This window comes from Pelobates fuscus, chromosome 10, assembly GCF_036172605.1.
Source record: "Pelobates fuscus isolate aPelFus1 chromosome 10, aPelFus1.pri, whole genome shotgun sequence".
Taxonomy (NCBI): domain Eukaryota; kingdom Metazoa; phylum Chordata; class Amphibia; order Anura; family Pelobatidae; genus Pelobates; species Pelobates fuscus.
In genome coordinates this window covers 74230423-74256554 of record NC_086326.1, presented here as the reverse complement: position 1 = coordinate 74256554, position 26132 = coordinate 74230423, and the positions used below count along the sequence as shown (strand labels likewise).

The 26132-nt window shown below is 41.4% G+C and overlaps 1 protein-coding gene across 2 annotated transcripts in view; it reads right to left on the bottom strand.

Annotated features, from left to right (window-relative positions):
* Positions 1–4409: 4409 nt before the first annotated feature.
* The window catches only part of ANXA7 (annexin A7), a 37118-nt gene continuing 15395 nt past the window's right edge, over positions 4410–26132 (bottom strand). The window contains exons 3-14 of one of the 2 annotated variants that reach the window (XM_063434326.1): positions 22785–22956; positions 22288–22629; positions 20569–20609; positions 19380–19397; positions 13054–13159; positions 12882–12976; positions 12488–12601; positions 11646–11816; positions 9981–10151; positions 9123–9198; positions 5732–5844; positions 4410–4954 (exon numbers count right to left, since the gene is read on the bottom strand). In XM_063434326.1, the coding sequence (XP_063290396.1) occupies positions 4832–4954; positions 5732–5844; positions 9123–9198; positions 9981–10151; positions 11646–11816; positions 12488–12601; positions 12882–12976; positions 13054–13159; positions 19380–19397; positions 20569–20609; positions 22288–22629; positions 22785–22956 (1542 nt within the window). In that variant the 3' untranslated portion in view covers positions 4410–4831. The remainder of the gene's footprint in view (positions 4955–5731; positions 5845–9122; positions 9199–9980; positions 10152–11645; positions 11817–12487; positions 12602–12881; positions 12977–13053; positions 13160–19379; positions 19398–20568; positions 20610–22287; positions 22630–22784; positions 22957–26132) is intronic. The other variant, XM_063434327.1, reaches the window with a different exon arrangement.

Genomic DNA, 26132 nt, shown 5'->3' with positions numbered 1-26132 from the left:
TTTTAGATGATTATTATTATTGGTATTTATATAGCGCTAATTTATACTGCAGTACTTTACAATATAAGCACTTTTGAGCAGGGTCCTCTACAACCTATTGTTCCTGTTACATTTTGTAATTTTATCTTTGTTAAATTTCCACCTTCATATTATTGTAGAGTGCTGCAGAATATGTTGGCGTTAAGCGTATAAATAACGTGTCTCAGCGTGCCATCCCCCCAGTTTCAGGTAAAACCATTTGGTTCTCCCCCAAAACAGATACCCAGGCCCCTCATTGACAGTAGTTGCACTCCTCAAGCTGTGCCTTTATGTTGATTAAGCAAGACTGTGTTATTTCCATATTTGATACCTTACAAACTAAGGAGATGATGTTGCAATTAGCTGGGCTTGAGTCAGCCTTTCATGCCATTTTTTTTTATTTATCTTTTAAACGTAATAAAAGGCAGCACTATATTTATGTGCTGCACTCTAGTGGTGTACCTTTTGGAAATAAGGATATAAATCAGATTATTCCCCCTCCCCCACCCCGTATAGATGACATTTTCTCCTGTTTCATTTAAAGAAATGTATGCACCTTCGCAGATACATCAAGTGTTTTGGTGGATTTGTTTTAATCATTGCCACAGTTCCATGGTTTACATGCTGTCCAGTTTTGGTCAGGTGGCTAACAGGTAAGTTTGCAAATTATTTACTCTCAGACAGATGTAAGGAGTTTCATCTGGCGATAGGGTTGACTCCTTCTGCTACATGGTTTCTGGGAAAGTTTCAAGTGGGCGTACAGCTGGATGTAACCAGCCGCATAGCTTTGTAAAGGCTGTTAAGGTTTATTATTCAGTAGTAAGTGTTCACACCAATTCGTAAAAGAATGTCTAATTCAAAACAAACAAAAACAGTCATTTTTGTGCCTTTTTTGCTCTTGACATTTCATGGTCTTCCGATCTCTTGTTCTTTCAATTTTCCTTTCTATGCTTACTCCTGGAAACTGTTCTGTTCCTGCCTCTTCATTAATCTGTCTTTACTTCTTCCCAATGCTCTCGCTTCATCACTCTCCCTTTATTCCCCCATTGCTCTTACCCCTCTTCATCTCTCTCCCTTGTTTTTAGTGTTCTCTTAATCTCTCTTCGTGATTTCATATTTTTTCTGTTTCCCCTTCAAGGTTCTTCTAAATTCTATGCCTAAACCAAACCTTAAAGGGAAACTATAATCAACACAACTTTAGCTTAATGAAGCAGTTTTGGTGTATAGATCATGCCCCTGCAGCCTCACTGCTCAATCCTCTGCCATTTAGGAGTTAAATCCCTTTGTTTATGAACCCTTGTCACAACTCCCTGCATGTGACTTGCACAGCCTTCCTAAACACTTCCTGTAACGAGTCATCTACAGTTTATCCTTCCTTGATTGCAAGTTCTGTTTAATTTAGATTTGCTGATCCCCTGCTATGTTAATAGCTTGCTAAACCCTGCAAGAGCCTCCTGTATGTGATTAAAGTTCAATTTACAGAGAAATAGATAGATACAAATGTGTAAGGTAAATTACATCTGATTGAAAGTGAAACCAGTTTTTTTCATGCAGGCTGTGTCAATCAGATTCAGGGGAGGTGTGACAAGGGCTGCATAAACAGAAACAAAGTGATCTAACTCCTAAATGGCAGAGAATTGAGCAATGAAACCTGAGAAGCATGATCTATACACCAAAACTGCTTCATTAAGCTAAAGTTGTTTAGGGGACTATCATGTTCCTTTGAGATACTAGCTATTTTAATTTGGTTTGCCAGACCTAAATATTATGCCCAATACAGAGCCTAAATAACCCTTTCCTATATTATACACCTAACTGTAAATATTTAAAAGGGAATAGTTCCTTCCCAGGATTTTAAACAGCATGTTTACGTATGATTATAATTTACAAAAAGTGTATGATGTGTGAAAAATAAAAAGGCAAAAAAAAAAAACCCTTTTAATCCTGCAACTAGGTAGCTCAATCTTGGCTACAAAACAAGCTAAGATCCTATAGTCCTAAAAACAACTTTAACTTATCGAAGCAGTTTTGATGTCTAGATCATGCCCCTGCAGCCTGAACACTTCCTATAAAATGAAATCTAATCTAAAATGTACTTTTTTATTTATAATTCTTTATTTTTGTTGTGCATATTATTGGTAACGACCAGCATAATACTCTGCTCCGCCATAAAACATTTGCATGGTTCAATGTTCTGCACCTCTGATGGTGTGTGTGCAGGTGATTTGTGGGACATGTGTCCCATCTCGGCGGCTGTTGTATTCTGCTGTGCCGTCTGCTCTCCGGACCTACCCGACAGTGTGAAGGCGCTAAACAGAGCCGCCAGGTCCAGGCTTTGGGTGGTGGGGTAGGCCCCGGTTTTCAGTTTTTTTTTTTCTTGGCGTCTTGGCCGCCTGGAAGAACGGCATGTGGTGTGTCCGGGTCTCTTCCTCGATGCTGACAGGTGGCTCGCCCGTGTGTGTATGGGTGATTTGGGGGGGATTTTTCGCTGGTTTACATCAGAGCTGGTGTGACTTGCGTCTGCTCCTGTTCAGGCACAGGCTCCGCCCCCCTAAAATGTACTTTATTGCACAGTCTGTTTCATTTAGAATTAATCTTCTCCTGCTAAAGCAGTCATGGCGAACAGTTTTGAATCAGAGTGCCAAAATCGCAATACAAGCCAACTTTTTTTCCCTCAAATTGCCAACATGGCAATTAAACCTGAATAGTTGTTGGGGTTAATTCAGCTATACACGAAACTGTTTAGAGACAGAGGTAGAGAATTTGATCAAAGGGTCTAACTTTTGTAGAGGTGGCAACTTCAGCACTGTTTTAATTGTTTTAATTGTGGAGAGCAGGGGTTCACCCCAAGGTGCTCGTGGTGAACCCGGTCAAGCTGGCCCCACTGGTACTCCTGGTATTGCTGGTGCCTCTGGCTTCCCTGGTGCCTGTGGTTTAAGTTAAGAAAAAACAACTCATACAGTTGTCCGAACTAGGGGTGCAGTGTATACATGGGGTGCAGTTGGAACACTGTATGGGGCCAGTGTGTGTATGAGGGTGCAGTGTGGGCAAATTAAAACAAGTGTTTATGTATTTAAATTTAAAAAATGTGCTTTATATCCCCCCTCCCTTCTTACCTTTGCCCAGAGAGGGGGGATATTGATTGTGAAGTCCTGGTGGTCCAGTAGAACATCCCTGGCAGTTCTAGTGGGGAGTGAATTCTAGCCTGCAGCTTCTGGGCTAGAGTTCACTCTTGGGAGGGGAAGACACAATCGTCCCTCCGGATCTGCCACATGCCCACAGAGGGCTCGCCATTGCTGTGCTAGAGCCTCCTTTGTGTGATTAAAGTTACATTTTAGAGACCAGGAGATAACTTTTAAAAGCAAGTTACATCGGATTGAAAAGGAAACATTTTTTTGTCATGCAGGCTGTGTGAGTCAGTCAGGTGAGGTATGAGTATGGTTGCATTGACAAACAAACATAAATAAATATTTAACTCCTACATAGAGAATTGAGCAGAGACTGCACTGATAAAAAATGTTTCCTTTTCAATCCGATGTAACTTGCTTTTAAAAGTTATCTCCTGGTCTCTAAAAGGGCTACTCAAACCACCATGACCACTTCTGCTTTATGTTGTTCAGTGTTTTAACTTTAGTAAAATATGCAGCAGAATGGACATTGGGCAGCCTGGAACAAATTAAGACTTGTCAATGTGCACTGCAGGCTGGCAATAGACATAATATAAAACTCTCCTTGCAGGGGATATGTACCAGTCTTCTCCCTACCAGCAGCCCTGCCGATTCCATCCATTAATTTTCTTTGACTTCCTGTACAGCCTATAGTATCCCTTTAACAAAAAGACACAAAATTAACCCAAGCCATAGGTTATTTTTAAGGTTTTACTCAATGGTGTAAGTTTCAGACAAGTGACAGTTCCCCTTCAGAATCAGGTTATGATACTGTGAGTAGGTCCCTGCTTACCCTAAAGGGTAAAAACATTAACAGTTTAACCACAACGTCTTGAATCCAGCACCCATCAGCTCTGCCCAGCTACTACCACCGCTGCAGTCAAAGCCTTGAACCAAGAAGTGTCGGAGTAGGCACAATATCATCATCTACACCAACCCTATTTAACTTCTTATTCGATTTATAAAAAGTAATAGCAATTCATAAACAAGTGTGTACTTTATCTACCATTCTGCAAACTTGGCTTATTTGCAATTCTAAGTAAATGAGGTGTAATTACACAGAAGGTAAGTGTTTAGACTTTATATATAAAACATTGCAGACTAGAAGAATGAAGAGTCAGCATATTTTGCAGCAATGTACAATTGCTTCACACCACACTAACAAAATTTTGACTGGTGTAATAATGATTTAAACAAAAAAAAAAAAAAAAAACACACCACAAATAACGTTGTTAGAAAAATCTATTATACATTTATTCATGCTATAAGTGCATTAACATGTCGATCCATGAAACAAGATATTAGGCACAGATATCTCCGCATCAGTGTCCAAAAGATGGCGGTGTTCTTACACGTAGCGGCGTTGGTTGCACAGCTAGAATATGGAACTGTATCTGTATGTACAGGTTATATCAGGGCCACATCGCACCAAGTATTTTAAAATTTGATTTCATGGGTTTACAAAATACTTTTAATAAGGCATGTATATATAAAAATGCACAACACAGGGTCAGGACTAGAAAGCTATAGTGGAGCTTTAAATTGACACTTGGGACCCATTTCTAAACATATGTAATGTATAATTTCCTTCTAAATATATTTATAAACAAAGTATTCTTCAGCACACTTTATTCACAGGATGGATCTTACTGGCCACAAATGGCTAACAACAGACGTCTGTAGTCGCCAGTGGTATCACTTGTAACCATTGTGGCAAGTGTTTTTTGGTACATTTGTGTGAAGGCTTGTTTAATCTGCACAAGGTCAATCTGGGGAGAAAACAAAAAGGAAATGAAGCATTAGTGGTGCACTAAAAGTTACCTATTGCCAATAGGTTATTTTAAAATAAACACACATTTAATATCTGTGGCATTTAACAGGACAATCAAGGATGCCATCTTTTTAATCACATTTCTGCCCTGTTAGAAATTTAACTGGAGATACAGTTATTGAATGCCGAAATGACATGTTTAGGAACAGCAAGATTAGACACAAATGGTAAGCCAGTGCTTGGCACGACCATGATGTAATCTTCAATAAGTTTCTGGAAGTAATGGATGCATCACTGTTCAATATCTAGTGAATAGTTCAGAAAGAAAGGACTTTATACACAAGGTACAGCAAGAACCATAAATAAAAATACAATAATAAAACTAAAAATAAAAAAAATAAAAAAAAAGGACAGTGCTGTATGTTTTTGCTTTTTTCCTTCTAAAAGCACACCCTTGCTTTTTCTAGGTCACTGAAGCTTCATATAAAAACTGGCAGCTTTTCATATAAATAAAATCTTTACAAATGCATAAGTGGCCTCTTTGATAAGGCCTCAAGCAGTAAAAATAAACACCAATGTGTTTGCAAGATTCCAGTGTACTATTTTATTTATTTTTTATAAAAAGCAAATGTTACACATAAATGAAAGCTTCCACCGAATCATACTTCAGGATTTGTTTGGTTTCTTTAATAAGGAGCAGACAACAGTCTGGAAACACTGAATAAAGATTGTTGGAGGCTTTATTGGGTGGGAAAGAGTACCAAAGCTCTCTTACCTCACTGCGGGTGACAATAATTCTAATTAAAGCAGAATCGTCTGTTCCCGCTCCCTTCATAGAACGGTAAAGTCTTTCAGCAAAGAAAGCTGGACGGTTGATGGCACACTGCACTGTAAGACAATAAAAATTTAAAACATTTAACAGACATTTATTTTATTTATAATGCTTTATTTTTTCAGTGCTTAGGTTAGTTAACAGGCTTACATTTTTACATGAAATAAATAAATAAGACCATGAGGTTAAAAGCAAGATTGTTGGAAAATGTCAGAGATACAGCACTTTTTTTTTTTTTTTTTTTAAATAACAGGAACAATAACAATGAGAAATATAGACCATGCGTAGGCATGATAGTGAAAGAGGTTATGCTAAAGCCATTTATATTGCTTGAGTATAATTCCAAGACATAAAACATAATTCAGTAACAACTAAACATTTACCCTGAGCACTCTGTTTTAGGCAAAGCTGTGAAAGTTAGACTTACATTGCGGACGATGGCACAAGTTATATCGCTCAAAGAGTGAGAAACAACAGTAAAGAAACAATATCGTAATCTAGGTCTTTCAGTGCATGAATAGTTACGTCTTTCGGGTGTGAGTTACCATTAGTAGTCAAGGCTTAGATACTCGTCATTTGGTGTTGGACAATACAGAGTTATAGGGATTTTCTCCCAAAATCTGTGTGACCCCGTAGGGAGTAATGCCCTCTGTATGTCGTAGCGCAAGTGTTCCTATGTCAGGGAGTGTCTTATGAGGTGAGTGGACTGAGGGCAACTTCGGTTCTTGTGGGGTTATGGTCGGTTTTTGGAACCGGGTGTATTCAGAATGGGCTCAGGTGAAGTAGTACCCCTAACCATGGGGGCAAGTAATGTTGAGGTTAGGCGGGTAGAGCTATGTGTGGCGCCGTGCCAATGGTCCTTCATGGCACCATATCCATCTGCGGAGCTATCTTCTGTATATGGTGTAACCTGTGTTACAAATGTATAACAGAGCTTAACTGCACATACTCAAACATAAAATAGAAAAACAAAGAAACCGTAAACATCTGCGCCAGGTAGGGGTCTGCTGGGAAGTGTTATTGCGTTTAGGTGCATGTTCCGGAGTCCCAGCTCCTGCCTGGTATAATAGGCATGACAGTATTGGGATCCCAAGCTGGGTTGAGGGACAGTCAAGTTATCTGGCGGTGGTGGGGCAAGACCTAGAGCACCAAGGAAGAGAGTATGTGATCCTCAGTACAGTTCCATTAAGTGTGACCAAGAGGAACCGCAGTGTTGTCCAGCGGTAGGGTATGCCTGCAGTTATGCGCCATTGTAGAGCGTTCATGATGAGATGAGCATCGTGCTATTCGGTCTCGTGTCGCTGTGGCTGGTACCTGTGGAGACTTATTATGCGGTATACTCCATCAAATAAGATCCTATTGGCTTAGGTTGGAGGAAGGAGAGTGGACATTAGGCGCCTGAGGTAATGGGTTAATTCCTCTGCAGGGATCGTGTCAGAGACGCCCTGAATCTGAATGTTGAAGCACATGATTTGTCTAAGAGTGCCATTTGGGCGGTTCTAGAGGTTTGGGATTGGTGGAGGCTTTGAAGGGATTCCTGTACAGATGCTAGGCCTGTCTGCAGATCCAGAACGTCTTCTTTTGTGGCTTTGACCCGGTCTGTGACCGCTTGAAATTTCTGTTTTGACCACTGCTATGTCTGCGGCAAATAGTTTTTTTAGGTTTTGATATAGGGCTTGAATGTCTTCTTTGGTTGCCTGGTTTGCCACCTCAAGGGTCCCTAAAGGTGCTATGACGGCCCCTGGTGGTTGTGATGCCGGCTGTTGAATTGGGCTGCTGGCCTCTGGGGGCCCATGGCAGACCTCATGGCCGTCCCTGGCGGTCATATTGGCTGGCGCCTGCTGCTGCAGCAGGGTGCCAATGTCCCTATTGTTGGTAGGTGCCAGCACTGTGGGTTTCTGTGACCTGCATCCCATTTGTGTGGTGTCTTGTGGGCACCTTTGCGAGGTCTCAGGCTGAGTGGTGTTTCCCCCGGTCTCCGTTGGAACTATACGGGTTCCTGACCCGAAGAAGTATGGGGAGAGGTAGGCCCCTACCTTGTAGCGCCGTTTCATGCCAGTGTTGAATAAAAAGGGCACGGATCAGGAAGTTGAGGTGTCCAGTAGCAGTCTGGCACCTTTTCATCTGGTACAGATGTGGGATTCGGTTGATATTTGTCTGATTCTGTGCAGTGTTGCAGGAGCACAGCAGTATGGAGTCTGCTCCGTTCTGCGGTCATGGTCCGCCTCAGACATTTATTCATTTATGTAGTAACTTGGTCATAATGCAGGATGTTTATTAAGAGATTGGGTAAAAATTAGGGGAAAGGGCAACCAAGTGATAAATGAGATTTAAAGTACATGGAAAATTATGCATTTTGGGTTGAAAATGCACAAGCTACACATACCCTAAACCATTGGCTCAAGTACCAGGATTTAGGAATTACCCTGTTGTGTCTAAAGTGGTTTTTTTTTTTATCTAAGAACACCTTAGACACAACTGGGTAATCTCTAAATCCTGGACCGGTAGGGGGTACTTGAGGAATGGGTTGGGAACCACTGCCCTAAACCAATGGCCCACCAACAATCCTGTTTTGTCAGTATCTCCATTTGAATTGAAAAAGCAAATGCATAAATCCTGGACTCTTGATGGGCAATGAGGACTGGTTTAGAACCACTGTAAACAATACGGAGTTAGAGAAAAGGAGGAGCACTGGGAAGTACTAATAAATATATACATTTTGCCTTTTTTATAAAATCAATAGCAAGTTCACGCCACCTTAAATGTGCAGTGCGATTTTGGGCACAGATGTTCTGAAACTAGTAAGTGCCAAGCAGGATACGAAACATTAATAAGGGAAATATGATATTTTAGTTCTAAAGAAAGGCTAGAAGACTTGAAGGTTCCACCTGCTATGAAGGAACAGCAAGACCAACAAAAATGGTGAATTCGCTGCCCAAGTCTTTTTTTAGATTCTTCGAGTCAAAATTGGAAAATTATTTTAAATTACATTACAGAAAGGATGAACTTTATGGACAAGTTTTCCACTCTATAGTACGATGTAAGTGGACCGGATAAATCAAATTCAGAGGGAATATATAAGGTTTCGCATAAGTAAATTGTTAATTTATCAAGTGCTTTTACTGAACACCACTGTTTCAGGTCCTGAAATGCAGATAACGAATATACATCCTTGGCTTATGCAAACCTTATGTTTTCCCTCATGCATTTTAACTACAATGCATATTTGATCATATACAGGGATGCTACGCTTCCAATACGCAAACTGATTGCCAACACCACTGATATTCTAGTAGAATGTAAAATGCCCATGTAGTCAATAGAAGATACTTACAAACGGCTTTTAGACCATCTTCTATATAACCAGAGAATTCTCTGCCAATGGTACTGAGCAAGTCTCGCTTGGAAATCTGGAAAACATTACAGAAGTTATGGAAATATAGACAAGCAACACCATTGATCCCAAGAGCTTTACATCACAATTAACCAAATCAGATCAAGTGACATTTAGGGTCAGATATACAAATGCCTTTGTCATATTACTAGAATGTGCCGGATGTTCTACTCCCACATCTAAAAGGGGTTTGCTTTTATAATGAAATTTACACGTTCCAGCATTCTGGAATAACAAACACACTTGTTAAATGACTTTCCCATTAGTTTAATTGTGATTTGAGACAAATTTGCTTAACTAGTTTGAAATTAATGCATGACATGTTACATTATTGCTATGGGTTGTTTGTATAGTGCACCAACATTTACATAAACTACATTTTTTGTAAAAATTATTTTTTTAATTCTTTATTTTTGTTGTGAAGGAGAGTACACGGCGTATTCATACACCACAACAGCGTACATTTTTGGTTAAACATGGATAGGTTAAACAGTGGTATGGAACATTTTTGCACATTTTTGTTTTAAAAACATACTTAGCTAGGCAGACATGAAACAACATTTTTTTTTTTTTTTTTTTTTTTTAAAGCACACTGCCATGTATTAGAAAGACTATCACAATTTGGGCAGAAGTCTGAAGTTTTATAGCCAAAAGATAGCCTACAGAATGTGAGTAGGAGACGTTCTGCAAGGGGAAAGATGGTTACAACATATTAAAGAGATGCAGTAAAAACAACCTAATAACATTTGTGATTTATTGCACTTGACATATGATTTATTCCATATATCAAACCCTCACCCTGGCGTATGCCTCAGTCACGGCTTTCAGTTGGGGAAAGCTCCGGCTTGCCAACACCAAATTGAAGGAGGACTCATCTGTGCCAAGCTTTCCTTCTCCAGCCTGGTAGAGGCGCTGGGCATCTTGTTCAGCTTGCTGAAGGTTAACATTTTGACTCTCATCACGATTTCCCTGTATTTAAGAAAAAGAAAATCTAATAAAGATATATCCTCTCAAATGGTTGACATCAGGGATCAGTGATCTCTATAAAAAACGTTAAGGTGCTCATTAAACATGAATACAAAACAAACAAAACATAGGTTAGAGACCGATTTGGAACTCTACATGTCTGCCTATAGTCAGCAACAAGAGAGGCTATTTCTGATCCAAGATTAGTCTTTATACCCATCACACTTTCTGCTGGGCAATATTCACAATTGATGCTACGCTAGCTAAGGTTGGACAGATAATGGATCTTTTCCTTCCCAATTCAAAATGCTCAAAAAAAAAAAAAAACCACACTCATAAAGTTACTTAAAACACAACTGCAACAATAAGCTGTAGTGGTTATAGTATTTTAGTTATCTATTGCAGAAGACACCAGTGGTTTGATTGGAATAAGTAACTTTTCTCCAGGCATACTGTAAACTTCTTGCAAAGTTTACAAAATCCTCTCGGAGTTTGGATTTACCCCTCGGCCTATAATTAGATGTCAACTGGCGAGCAAAGTTAGGACAATAATAGCACATTACCAGCAACCTTACTTGCGATCCTATTTGGAAGTCATTTTTGTCATTAAGCAACAGCTTTGGATCCAGAGGATGGAAATAATGGAATGGCTACACAGATTAATATAGGTGTTAAAATCTATGCTTGCATATTGGAATACATGTGTTATAGAATACAGTATGCAGTTAGACTTAAAACAGATAAAAAAAAAAGTTAGTCCAGAAAACCAAATTAATAGGTACCACTGCAATAACCCTATACAACATACATACACACAATGTTTCTTCTTTGACTGTGTAGCGATATATATATATATATATATATACACACACACACACACACACACACACACACTTTATATATCCAGTTATTTCTGAAGTATATCAGTATTTCTGAAGTGTCTGAGGGCAGAGAATAATAAAAAAAAAACCCTCATGATTTACCACTATTTTTGAGCATTATTTAGGTCAGTGGTTCCCAACCCAGTACTCAAGTACCACCCCAACAGTCCAGGATTTAGGGATTATCCTGTTGTGTCTAAAGTGTTTTTTTATTTTTTTTTTCGTTTTTAGACACAGGATAATCCCTTAATCCTGGACTGTTAGGGGTTATGGAGGACTGCGTTGGGAACCCCTGATTTAGGTCGATATGAATGTTTTGAGGTTACAAGTCAAATGTCACCTGGGAGAAAAAAGTATAAATAAAATTTGACCACATATCTAACAAGGACCCCTCACATTCGGATTTAAGTCCGTCATTGTTTGCCTGTAAATGCACTGTCCCGATATTTGTCTCCATTCTGTGTGTAGTGTTCTCTAAATATTTTCACAAGTGGAAGAAGCTTTGTACATCAACTAAACAACCATCAAATAAAAATAAAATTAAAAAAAAAAAACAGTGGGTTTGATTTCCTCTGAGGTACATGAAACATTTAAAAAACACTTATGGATGACTGACCTGGCACATTGATACAAGCAGTCTTTCAAAGTGACCCGAAGTGTCTGATCGGATGTCCTTCTCAATGTCTCTCCCAAATTCAGACTTGTAACATGCAACAATATTTTTTATTTCAATGTTTGTTCTGGTGCACAGAATCTCAATCAGTACTCGCTCCTGAGTACCTGCCCCCTGAAAAAGAAATCAGAGCAAAGAATAAAACGTTAAAAAGAGACCCTACTAAAAAAATTAAAAAATAAACGCACACCTTAGTTTTAACAGACATATCCCCAATGAAAACATTTATGCATTTTTAATTGTCTGCAGCCTTTGCAAGCCCTCCCCTTCTAACCCAGCCCAGACTTTCCGTGACTGTCCAATCACAGACTTCCAAATGCAGCTCAATGAGAAGTCTTTGCAAGGCAGGTGCTCTGAGCAATTGACTGCCTCTTAGCACCCCTGAGCTAAACAAACCAGGATCTAACAGATCGGGTTGTCTAACAGCCAGGGATGTTAATTTAAAAAAAAAAAAAAAAAAGGCCAACTTTGTTTAAAAATTGCACTTTGTAAAATAAAAAAAAAAATAGAGAAGTAGAGTGCTTTAGGAGTGTGAAGTGTTCCTTTAAGTTGTAGTAGTGCAGGCTAAAAAGCTAATTCCTATATGTCTCTAGAAGGACATTGAGCGCTGGCTGTGCTGTATGGTCACCTCATGCTCCTCACAGGAAAGCAGTACATCCTGCAAAGTCACGTAGCCACATTTTACGCTGTCAGTGCAACAGAAGCAGTGGCTTCAGAATCTAAATGAAAAAGGTTACAAAAAAATATATTCTTTTGAGAGTTGTTTTTTTATTTTTTAATCTTACCTTCATGGCGTGATACAAACTCCATGCATCATAGTAAGTGGGAGGCATGAACAGAGAAACGATGAGCTCTTCAACATTACCATTCAATTCAGACTTCAAGTCTTTAATTAAATCCTGCATAAAATAAATGGATTACCGTAAAGTTAGAATTTGGTTTATTTTGTATTTTAATTGTTTAGTCACACAAATCCAACCTCACTAGCAAAAACAAAAACTGGTATTGGTAAAATGTTCAATTTATTCATTCTGATTTTTATCTTTCCAGTTTAATTACACAGGTTTTCACAGCAGAGGGTTAAAAATTTAGATAATATCTCTATGTAGAGGTCTTCCATTATTAGGAAATTATATTAAAAATAAATAAATAAAGCTAATCCCACAGTAACTCACGTACCTTTCCATAAGCAGTCTTGAACGCAGCCTTTATCTTCTGCCTCTGGTCATTGGAACGGTTAGACACAACATCAATTATGGCTTGCTCATCAGTTCCTATTAAACAAGACGTGTAGGCATCAAACAATTACACAAATACATGCTGTATAGTTAAACTAATTCAATCTCCTTACCAAATCCTTTCATTGCTTTACGCAGCTTTTCAGCATCACCCAATGCATCAAAATTGGCTGCAGGTCTGATGGTGCCTTGAGTGGCAGTCATGGCTGCAGCATAAGGCTGAAGAACAAACAGAGAAGCATTAATGGAGTATAATGGAATGCCACATGCAAACAGTATCACTGGAAACTAATTTTCAAATTCCATATACATTCATTATAGGAGCAACATGTGACCAGTTAACCCCTGTTCTACATCTTCGAGGAGCACTATAGTGCCAGGAAAACAAACTCGTTTTCCTAGCTCTATAGGGTTAGGTTAAAACCCTTCCAGCCACTTACCTTAAATGCCAGAGCCGCGTGTGCATTAAAACCACCCATAGGAAAGCATTACTCAATGCTTTCCAATGTACATTAGCATCATCTCAGTGTGATTTTCACACAGAGATTTGCGGAAGTGGCCTCTAGTGGCAGTCAGGTAGACAGCCACTAGAAACTGCTATGTTTTTAGCTGCAGGGTTAAAACCAGGGGGACCTGGCACCCAGACCACTTCATTGAGCTAAAGTGGTCTGGGTGCCTATAGTGGTCCTTTAAGTATGCAAACTTTTTTTTTATGGATGTACATCCATATTAATCTAAAAAGATGAAAATGCATATTTCACCTAAATATTTCCAGTGGTGTTTTGCCCCAAAACTATGATACCCCCTACCGCTATCAAAAGTGTCTTTGTTTGTCTGTTTGATGTTCTGGTAACTTATGATCACTTTTACAATTCTGCTTGATAATCAAGTGAACCTTCAACCACAACAGCTAAAGTGCCAAGTGTTAGCCATAACTGGGGTAAGTAATATGATTTGATAGAGACCCAACAGAATAGCATGGAGGTTTTCATTCTGCAGCTTTCAGCAAAATGATTGCAGTACTCCAACGAGCACCAAAACTGGTGGACAGCAATTAGTAAAGTTGTCAAAACCACAATTCCATGCATATAACATAGCAGGACGTGTAAGAAGTGAATTCTATCACGCAATTATGTGCAGATGTGTGGGCTAAGAAACAAGATATTTTCTTTTGCATGCTTTCTTATATAAAAACAAAAACACAGCTTGGAGAGAACATAACAGAAGGAAGTGGTTCAGAGTCGCAGCCACCAGACAGCATGTTTCTTGAAAGGCCAACTAAACAACAACTCAGTATTTGTGTTATGTAGCGAAAGGACCAGTGTCTTCAATCACATGAATCTGATACTGGTCTTTTTGACAGTGTAAATGTTTCTGTTTAAATGTCTCCAGAGCCTCCTACTTAAAATAGATGTAGTGTTACATAGATATTTTACAGTTAATAACCATCTAAAAAGAAATTCGGGGGCGGGGCCGGGCCGCCGAGCCGACTGGAAGCCATCTGCCCGGGGCTCCAGCTCTGAGCTCTGGGGAATGACAGAAAATTAAGGTACCGACTGCTCCAAAGCCCAATTCCCCGATGTCATCAAATGGAGAATAATCCCAGCTTCACCTCGATACCAGAAGGCAGTCAATTGCATCCCAGACGAGCTGAAGCAGATACCCTCGGCCTACTAACCGCCACAAGCTTGCATCACGCAGCCGCAGAGACCAACAGGATGACAAGAGGACACGGCTTCGTGATAAACCGGCTGGAGGACAGACACATCACAAGAGATCCCTCCGAGTGTGGAGAGAAACCCGGCTCGGGGCACGGCCCCACGCCCCCCCTGGCTGGCGGGGGTTATCCCGGCCGCATGACGGTGGCTCGCCTGAACTGACAAAGGCTGCCTGAGGAACAGCCTGCTAGCAGACATGGACACTTGTATGGAGGGGGATATGCCGTACTGCGAGGAACCACCCTTACAATGCCCTGGGGATCCGGAAGGCGGTGTCCTGCGGGAGAACTCCTGGGCATCCGGCCTCCTGGAGAAGTCATGGGCCCTGCCTTTGGGTTAGGGGGTGGCCTAGAGGAAACCAGTCCCCGACACCGTGAGTCCTGTGGGACGGAATGCACCAACCCTTCCGGTATACCGGTCGCCGTGGGGAGTGTGCCCCAGTCCCAAGTATGTGGCCGGTGCTCAGTGGGACAAGTGGGTCCAAAAGCTTCACGAAAGCGTGTGCGCTGCTGGGGAGGTGCAGGAGACGGTTGGAGCATGGATTCTTGTGTGGGGGGGGGTCTAATGGACTGATCCGGACTCTGAGTGCCCACAGTGCCGCAGAACGCCACGCAGGTAGGCTGGACCTGACCTAGGGAGGACTGGCAGGGGATGGGCGGCCAAAGGAGCCCACGGCAGCACTGCAGCCTGGACTGCTGCCACACCACCAAGTCCATGCAGTCTTGGAAGGCTATGTTCCGCAATCTATTCAAGCTTTACCGCTCTGAAACAGACTAAATCTAGCACGCCTAGATAAACGTGATTATACTAATGTTGCTTATCCTGGTTAAACGCTAAATTAATGCAACCCTCGTTGAGATAGCACCTGCTAGCAATGCTATACCAAGTTTTTACATACTACAATAGTGAACATGTCACACGAGAGTTCACCAACATATGCTCTCCTTAGTTTAACATACAACTGTTTTACGCATATATGTCACACTAGTTTAGTTTTGCTATTAGTCTAATCTGGAAAGTCAAGCTATTGCAAAATTTATAAAATTGTGCTCATATTAAGCTACAGTATTAATAAGTATAGTTTAGCATGTTACGAGACCTCTTCCTTGACAGCGTTATTGTCAGCCTACTCAATATGTCTAAAATGTGTTAACTGTCATCCCACTATCTGACATAACTTGACTCTGCTAGTTTATTACTCTTAAACAATGTGTTTATTTGATGCCTACTCTTTTTTTTTTTTTTTTTTTTTTTTTACATGAAAATATCAAAGTGCCAGCTAATCTGTCACAATCTGTAATGTTATGGTCAAGCTTGTTGATACTATTGTGACTCTTCACGCTTAATGCCAATCTATGCACAAGAAAAATAAAAAGAAATTCCGTTTCTCAGGGAAAAAAAAAAAAAAAAAAAAAAACACAAAACCTGGTATAATGGGGGGATAATATTAGACTTGCTAGGAATTACCGGTACACCCAAATTAGATTTTGCCTCTACCCAGTCTGCATGTTTTTAATTAACATATATGCCTTTATGGTTTCAAATACATTTCTTACGCTCGTCAGTATATAGACCCCATTAAAGGAAAGCTCCAAGCACCATAACCACTACAACACATGGTCAAAAACCTCCCAATGGAAGTAATCAAACCATTTTCTAACAGTTTGACTTCTTACCTGGTGGCCTCCACTCCTCACAGCTCAAAGAGAGCTCAAAACTCCTAGAATTGATAATTCTCTACCAATAAGCTCATCCCTGCACATTCAGGCTCAGCTCAGTGAGGAGAGCCAAGCCTGAATGTGCAGGGATGAGCTCCTGCTGCAAGGGACCCCAAGTGAGAAGTCAAACTAATGGAAAGAGGTTTGATTACTTACACTGGAGGGTGCCAATGTTATTCTGCTTGTTTTAGAGGGACAATCCAAATACCTTAACCAAAGTATCATCACACAAACATTGACAGCAAATATAAAAACCTATAAACAAGTCAGCTATATTGCAGATAAATACACGTGCAGTTAAAATTTTTCCAAGCCAAACAAATCCACACACATGCAATCACCTTGATACAACAGGCTATTTATACCAATTGTTAAAATTGCAAAGAAGAGACAAGACAAAATTAGGAAAGCTAAAAATCAGAAATCGTGTTTAAATGGTCTTTTAGTTGCCAGTTAAAAAACAAAATATTCATTTTAAAATTATATTGATTCTAATGATTATTGTTTCGCCTTAATTCTATTGCAAATGTTAGCAATGATGTTTTACGTGTTAGGTTGTATATAATGTTATGAAAGCTCATGTTACACTAGAACGCCCGCCTTGTACGGTCTGCACGTACACCGAGCACCTCAGTAGCGTTAAGCGGAGTGCGAATATACAGCTGAACCCGCATGTCTTGATACGACACTACTCTACTCTAACTAAACTACTAATCTCAGAAAAACGAATGTTTAGGCATCCTAACTAAACTACTAAGCTTAGAAAAGCGACTGTATAAGCGCCCTAACTAACCTACTAATTTCAAGTAAGCGACTGTATAAGCGCCCTAACTAAACTACTAATTTCAAGTAAGCGACTGTATAAGCGCCCTAACTAAACTACTAATTTCAAGTAAGCGACGGTATAAGCGTCCTAACTAAACTACTAAGCTTAGAAAAGCGACTGTATAAGCGCTCTAACTAAACTACTAAGCGCAGAAAATCGACTTTACACATGACAGTGACACAGAAAACATCTTGATGATTAAGCGATGACACTCTACATAATCACTATCTATAAGCTACTGTTAATAACCGACAAATTAATTCCTTATGACAAATATAGTCACCCAGCTTGCGCCTAGCTTGTATTAATATATATGCATATCTCTCATTTATTAACGATTTAGACATAAGCCTGTTTGCTAATTTGCCTTTAAAAAATGTGCAATGTTAATCTCTATTGCCATATGTTATCTTATGTATGTCACCGGGTTGCACCTGCTGTTGTGGCAGTACCAAACCACTTGTTTCACCTTTGCACAAATAAAATAAAGAATTAAAAAAAAAAAAAAATTATATTGATTCATATTTTAAAGCGGCACTGTGATGCTGAACTTACCTTTCGCCAATAGATTCCTCTCTTGGGATCTGTTCTTCATTTCTTCCAGTCTGCTCTACTTTTCTTTAAAACATAAGACTACTTTGTCGTATGTATATTTCCTATGCTTGACCAGCTTTGACCAGCGGAGGAGCAAGGTGTGCTCAAGGGTGAGGCCAGCTTTGACCAGCGGAGGAGCAAAGTGTGCTCAAGGGTGAAGCCAGGGAGGAAGGAAGGCAATAGGGAGCCCTCCATTGTCATTGAGGGCCCCCAACCGGCGCTCATAGGTGGGGGCTGGGGGAACAATAGGTCGTCACCCCCCCATTGTCATTTAGGGCCCCCACCAGCCGCTTGTGGGTGGGGGCTGGGTGGAGCACAATAGGAGTGTTTCTCTCTCTCTCTCTCCCCCCCCCCCCCCCCCATTTTCATGTAGTGCCTACACCCACCGCTCATGGGTGGGGGTGAAGGGGGACCATATGTCACCAGTTTAGTTTAATAGCCCCCACTCGCAGGCCATGGGTGGGGGCGCAACACTATGTCCCCCGTGCTAGTTAATAGATGCCCCGCCATGGGGCCATTTGTTGGAAGGGGGGGGTTTATTTTTCAACAGTTTAGTAGACATGTCCCTACTCGCAGCTTAGCGAGTAGGGGCATTCGGGAGATTTTAATCTCCCTTATGCTAATATGGGGGTCATATTGACCCCCAAAGAGTGAGGGAGGACATGGGGGGCGTAGGAAGTGGCAGGGAGCACTGCTGCCTACTGCTTCTATTTTTACATTTTACAAGGAGGGAGCTGCGAGCCAGCTTCCTCCTTGTAATAAAACAAACGAAGAGGTCTTTGTTCATTCGTTTGAAATTTCTAGTCATTTGTCTTTCTGACGAACGAATGGATAAAATTACTGTTCGAATGCCCAAGTGTTTTACGCGGGAATTTCACAATGCTATCTAGTGTGGGCAAATAACGTGTCCCACAGGGATGTCATCTACCCACACAAAGATGTCGGCGCCCAGGACCTAGGTCCAGGCACAAAATAAAGATAAAAAAAAAAAAAAAAGAGAGGTAATATGGGGGTCTTCGGGGAATTTGGGGGTGACTAGGGGGACAATTCGATGTAGTGAGTCAGGAGGGGGTTTAAAAAAAAAAAAAAAAAACTGGATTCAGCCATGACAGTGCCGCTTTAAGTAAAACAATCCGTTTAAAGAGGGTTTTTCTTAGGGGTTACATTGCAATGTAGACGGATAAGTAAAAGTCAGCTGAACAGAAACAGGTGAATCATGAACTAACTAGGAAGACTAAAATAATTATGTGAAGACTATTAGGATAAACAGCATAATGCATTGAAAGCTGGGGTGTAGAAACATATGCAATAAAAATAAAAAAATAAAAATGAAATACAAATGGAGACGTAAAAACAAAGGAAAGGCCAATAGAATTATTGGCACCTGTCATTACATGTGATAATTCTACATTCGACAATCATGCAATTTGTTTACAAAATGCAGCACAATTAAGGATGGAGGCATAAAGCTTTTCAAAAATAAAAAAAAATTAAAAAGTCACAGCACAGGCAGGCACACACCACTGTGCGTTATTGGTGTTATACACAGCAGCTTCAGAATAAAGCTCAATGCAAGAACATACCTGATGCTGCACACTAACCTACAATACAGAAAACTAATGGATTAGGATTTACACTGTCGAGAAACAAACTGTAATGAAGTTATACCAACAGGCACAATGTAAGAAGAAAAAAATACATTGAGAAGAAACCCCACTATACAGATTTATAAAGCTTTTCTGTTATCAATCTCAATGCTTCGACAAACCCACTAGTAATTGGAAATTCAACCCTGGCAGGTGTGCCATGGCCCCTTCTTCCAGTGAAGATCTTCAATGGTTGTTACTCTAACAGTGGGTGCACCACTGATATCTATGGCCACCAGGGGGATTAGGTATGATTTCAGTACAGGAATGAGGTTCCACACCATTAAAGCCTGTCCTGGCTGCCTCTTCCTTTCTTTTCCTGAACAGTTCCTGGTGGGAAAGTATCTCCAGACTTCTGATGAGATGCAGTGGTATACACACAATCCATGGGGCCCCGTTGCAAAACCGATCCGTGGCCCCCCATCCTCTGCACAGTAATTGGCAGGCTTTCAAGCAAGCAAATTACTGATCAGATCTTGCTCTATTAAGGCTAACTGATGACATCACGTTATGTGGAAAGATGTCCCCCACAGGTACAATCAGCACAATAAGAAGATTCACTTGGTTCCTGCAAAGTATATAATACTCTTGCTAAAAATACTTAATGTTTCAGGGTTCTGCACATGATTTTGCAGATTATAGAACTGTACTCTTCTGGACAGATATCACAGAGGCCACCAGGAATTTGCTGAAGTAATTTTCCCAGCTTAGGTGTTCATAACTGGGACCACTACGGCCTTCACTATCGACATCCTTCTAGCTATTCTTTAAGTCCTTGGCATTTGTCTGCCTGCTCATGTTCTTTCTTTTTTATTTTACAGCCAATGGGTATTGCCACATCTACCACCACAGCAGTCTTTCATTCCTGGTCTATCACCACAATTATGGTTGGCAAGTACCAACTTGTCTGTCTGGATCTGAAGGCTCCACAGCATTTTATACAGGTCATTCTGAACTACCCTTTGTGACACCTCCCAGAACAAACTTCAGGTGGGCAAAGACCTGTACTTCAATTAGACCTGTGCAAAGAACGCACTACCTGTGCACCCTGAAGTGCTTTGTCATTCTTTGTCAAAACTGTACTAAGAGATTATATATATTCATTCATCTAAAAGAAGGAACCTACCGTAGGAGCCTGGCCTGGAGCCGGCCCGGTTGGATAACCACCTGTAAAGAAGAAAGAAAAATTGGCTCTTGATATTTATTTTTAATATTAGCAGATTCCCCCCAAGCTTGCAAGACAGCTCTGCATCCATACATTGGAATGTTTACACACTTCTCTTCGTCAAAGTTTAACGTTCCCTCCTTCCATCCTACACTTGTGCAGCATAATTCTGATTCTTTCACACCAAGTGGGTGAGCAGATAGATCATGTGTTACTGGAACGGTTTTATGGTCTGTAACTTTAGATTTGTAATAACCTTCAATTGTATGCACATTGCACTATACAATCTGTATTGCGAAAAATAACATGCTAAATAACATAGCTTAAAATAAAAGGAACACTTATGGGTAGATTAATGCCTCTAAAATATAATAGGTATGCTTGTGCATTTGCAGATTATTCTATACTTTCCCATAAAGGGGGTGGGGGGGAAGAGGAACCTGTAACAAACCCCTATCCAGCAGGTACATATGGGAAATGTACAGCTGTTTTTTTTGTCCTTTATTTGTTGCACCACTTTAGGCAAGTGAGTGACAAGGAAATGGAATAAAGAAACAAATGGGTATGCTTTACCACATCCTCATATACACACTAACACTTTGCTTAAATATACACATAGCATATTTATAACCCAACACACAAACACGCTTTACTGTTAAAAGGCCAATGTCTGGATAGGTAGCAAAAATAAGCCCCCAGAACACATTATGTTTTAAAGTTTAGTCACACACATTAATATTTGTACCATAATTTTTAGACTTCACAATGGAAATTAACAGAAGAACTGCCCATGTATTTTAACTAGAAATTTAGAAGAAAAAATAATCAATTGAACGTCTTATCCCACCCTTAGTGTCTCTTAAACCCACAGTGAGCAACTTTGTCAGACAGGGTAAAGAAGATCCCCATACCACTGTTTACAAGGCCATCCTACACAGAGTGAGTGGGAATACTGTGCTCCCCTTTCCTCTGGACAACTAGACCTTGTGCCAGATGACACTGGGAATATAGGACGCAGGCCGGGCTCAAAAAAAAGATAAAATAAAGGTAATATAGGGGCCTATGGGGCATTTGGGGATGACTAGGGGGACAATTACATGTAGTGGAGTCGGGAGGGGGTTTAAAAAAAAAAAAAAAAAAAAAAACTGGATTCAGCCATGACAGTGCCGCTTTAAGTAAAAAAAATCAGTTTAAAGAGGGTTTCTTAGGGGTTACATTGCAATGTAGACGGATAAGTAAACGTCAGCTGAACAGAAACAGGTGAATCATGAACTAACTAGGAAGACTAATATAATTATGTGAAGACTATTAGGATAAACAGCTTAATGCATTGAAAGCTGGGCTGTTGAAACCTATGCAATAAAAAATGAAAAAAATAAAAATTAAATACAAATGGAGACGTAAAAACAAAGGAAAGGCCAATAGAATTATTGGCACCTGTCATTACGTGATAATTCTACATTCGACAATCATGCAATTTGTTTACAAAATGCAGCACAATTAAGGATGGAGGCATAACGCTTTTTTGTCCCCATATTCTAGGGTTAAAAAAAAAAAAATAAAAAAAAATGCTTCCTATATTCCGAAAAATAAAATACATCTAACTTTATAAGCATGTAGCAGGGATGGGAAATTTCAACAGAGGAAACACACACAAGGACACTCTACTCCGAAACTAACCTGGCATTTGTCCGGGTCCTCCACCACCATAGCTTTGTACACCAGGTTGTTGGTATCCTCCATATCCTGGTGCCCCACCAGGTGCACCTGGTGCTCCATAACCTCCGGCAGCAGGTGCTCCATAACCTCCGGCAGCAGGTGCTCCATAACCTCCGGCAGCAGGTGCTCCATAACCTCCGGCAGCAGGTGCTCCATATCCACCAGCTTGAGGAGCTCCAAAGCCTCCTGCAGGGGCCCCATATCCAGGTGCACCAAATCCACTACCTGCCTGGGGTGCTCCATAGCCAGGTGCGCCAGGAGCACCATATCCTGGAGCTCCAGCAGGTGCCCCAAAACCTTGAGCTGAAGAAACAAACATTACTCACAAATAGTTCAAATATTAAATAAAATTTAAAAATCACCCCCCCCCCCCCCCCCCCCCACACACACACACACACACACACTGGACACAATATTAAGACACAAAATTAAATATAAATTGTTAAAAAGCAACCTACCTCCAGGGTAAGAAGGCATGCCCCCAGGATAGCCACCAGGAGCTGGGTATCCACCTGCCGCTGGAAACCCCCCACCAGATGCTGGTGGGTAAGCACCACCTCCTGCAGCAGGAAACTGCCCACCAGGGAAAGGCTGTTGCTGACCACCTGGTGGGAAGGAAGGGTCTCCACCCTAAAGAAAAAAAATCAGGAAACAAATTATGCTTGAAGGAAAGTGTTAAATTTATCTTTATGCATCATTGTGCTGTACAGGTTATTAATATGTCAGTTCAATATACTCATTGTTACATTTCATGGTTATCAACACACAACACTATATTATATGAATGTCAATCATCGTTCATGCTCCCGCAATCCCAGGCATCTCTGACACCTTTAACTCTCTTCTTCACCCTGTTGTGGCCACCCCTCAAACTAACCTTACAGCTTTGCATGCTACTTAACCGACAAGATTGAACAGCTAAGGAAAGAATTCTCCCCACCCCGCCTTTCTCAACCACACGTAGATCATGACTTTCCTACCCTTCAGACTTTCTCCCGGCTACTGAATAGGTGGCTGCACTTCTCCTTTCCTCTCGCCCCACCACTTGCCCGCTTGATCCGGTCCCATCTCATCTTATCAGATCTCTCTACCCTTGTCTGGTTCCTTCCTTAACACAAATGTTCAACTGCTCTCTATCTTCTGGTGTTGCCCCTGCTGTCCTTAAACATGCTACTGTAGTACCTATGCTGGAAAAACAAAAACAAAAACACATCCCTCGACCCATCCACCCCCTCTAACTATCGTCCCATATCCCTGCTCCCTTTTTCCTCAAAAGCTTCTGGTAAGACTTGTCTTTACCCATATGTCTCACTTCCTCAATTCCAACTCTCTCCTTGACCCTCTTCAATCTGGCTTCCGCCCCCTCCACTCTACGGAGACAGCTCTTATCAAAGTTACTACTGACTCAATCGCAGCCAAATTCAAAGGCCCCTTCTCCATATTAATACTTCTTGACTTCTCTGCTGCCTTTGACACCGTTGATCATGCTCTCCTTCTTCAAACTATTCAATTGCTTGGTCTCTGTGACTCTGTCCTCTCGTGGTTTTCCGCTTATCTCTCCCAACGCTCATTCAGTGTCTCCTTTTCTAATGATACCTCGTCATCCTGTCTCTGTTGGAGTCCACCAAGGCTCTGTCCTTGGTCTTCTATTTTATCTTTATACTGCCTCTCTTGGCAAACGTATTGCTTCATTTGTACCACCTGTACGCTCTCTCCTCCCCAGACCTCTCCCCTGCCGTCCTGCAACGTGTCACTGCTTGCCTTTCCTCCATCTCTGAATGGATGTCCTCCGGCTTTCTTTAACTAAATCTCTCTAAAACTGAACGCCTTGTCTTTCCTTCTCCTCTCATACTAATTCTCTTCTTTCGCTCTCCCTTTAAGTCAGTGGTATCCACATCAGTCCATCCTTGCAAGCACGCTGTCTTGCTGTCATATTTGAGTCTAGCCTCACATCCAGAATGTTACCAAATCCTGTAGATTCCATCTTAAAAACATAGCCCACATCCACCCCTTTCTTACACAAGATGGTACAAAAGAGCTTGTCCATGCTCTAGTAATTTCCTGCATGGATTATTGTAACCCTCTCCTAATTGGTCTTCCCAAAAACCGTATTACTCCGCTACAGTCTGCAATGAATGCTGCCGCCAGACTGATTTTCCTCTCTAGTTGGTCCTCTCACACCTCACCCCTCTGTCAGTCCTTACATTGGCTTCCTGTATCCTATAGGAGTCAATCTAAAATGCTACCCCATACCTATAAAGCATTGACCAATTCTAGCCCCTCATATCTCTTCACAGATCCATAGGTATGCCCCTTTTCGGTCTCTCCGCTCCGCCCATGACCTTCTCCTGTCCGCTATTCGCACCCGTACAACCAACTCACACATGCAGGACTTCTCACGGGCGGATCCTTTCCTATGGAACAGCCTGCCTACCGCCATAAGACTTTCCCCTAGTCTTCAATCGTGCCTTAAAACCCATCTTTTAGGAAAGCGTATGGCCTCCCAGAGTAACCTCTACCTTACACACGTGTCTCTTGCTCTCTCCTGAAGGGCAGTACTATACTCTCTCCTCCAGCTATGCTTCACTCTCTTCTATTTTGCTATTCCCTATCCGATTGTGTTTTACACCCCACCTCCTATAGACTGTAAGCTCGTTTGAGCAGGGTACTCTTCAACCTATCGTTCCTACAAGTTTTCTTGTAATTGTCCTATTTATAGATAACCCTTCCCCCCCTTTATAATTTTGTAAAGCGCTACGGAATCTGTTGGCGCTGTATAAGTGGTAATAATAACAATATTGTCAAAAACATACTTTTTTGGAGGAGGCGGAGCTAGCAGCCGAACAGAGCGGTCGCACTTTCCCCGAGCTCCTAACTAAACTACAGCAATAAAAGATCGGAAAAGAGCCAAGAACCGGCACCAAGCTATCACATACCTACATAAGTGTGTGATGGGTCGGAAAAACAAAAAACAGAGGGCGGATAGAGGCCCCTTTTGCCATGATATCGGTGAGATGCTGCAAGGCCCTCAACGACAAACATGGGACAAAATGGCGTCGGGAGACGAAGGCTCCTCATATTCCTCTGAAGATCTCGCTTACATCCCTGGGGTGGGGACCTCGAAAATCCAGCCATTGGAGCCAAAAGTCAGACCTCCGGCTGCCGGTGACCCGGTCACAGCTGTTCAACTTAAGGACATGCTCTCGGAACTGAGAGCGAATATAGCGGCAGATATGGCCCAATATAAAGACGCCGTAGACGGCGCGGTGCAAAAAATAACCTTCCTGGAGGTAAAGACAGACACACAGGACTCACGACTTACGGCTGTGGAACATGCACTGGCGGAGCTACAACAGAGGCAAAAAGCCACAGCGGACAGAATGGAAGCCCAGGAAGAACACAGGAGGCGCACCAATCTGAAATTATGGGGCATCCCAGACTCTGTGAGCCCGACCGATTTACCACACTATATAAGACGCCTGCTTAATACCCTGCTGCCGCCAAAACAGGCCAAGGCGATCAAGCCCGAGGGCATGTTCCGACTATCGAAGCCAACTACCGCACCAGCGGAGGCGTCGGCATACCTGATCATCAGGTTTCAATCGCTACAAGACAAGATCTCGATCCGGGCGTTTTTGATGCACCTCACCACTATAGTTTCAATACGCCCCTCCACCACACAACTTGCTATATACGGTCGTGCCCATTTCAGACCCACCATTTAGACCCACAAGGTACCCGCAGTAATAGGGGACCAGACCAAGAACTACAATAGAGACCACCCCCCCTCCCCTCCCTAACCAAAC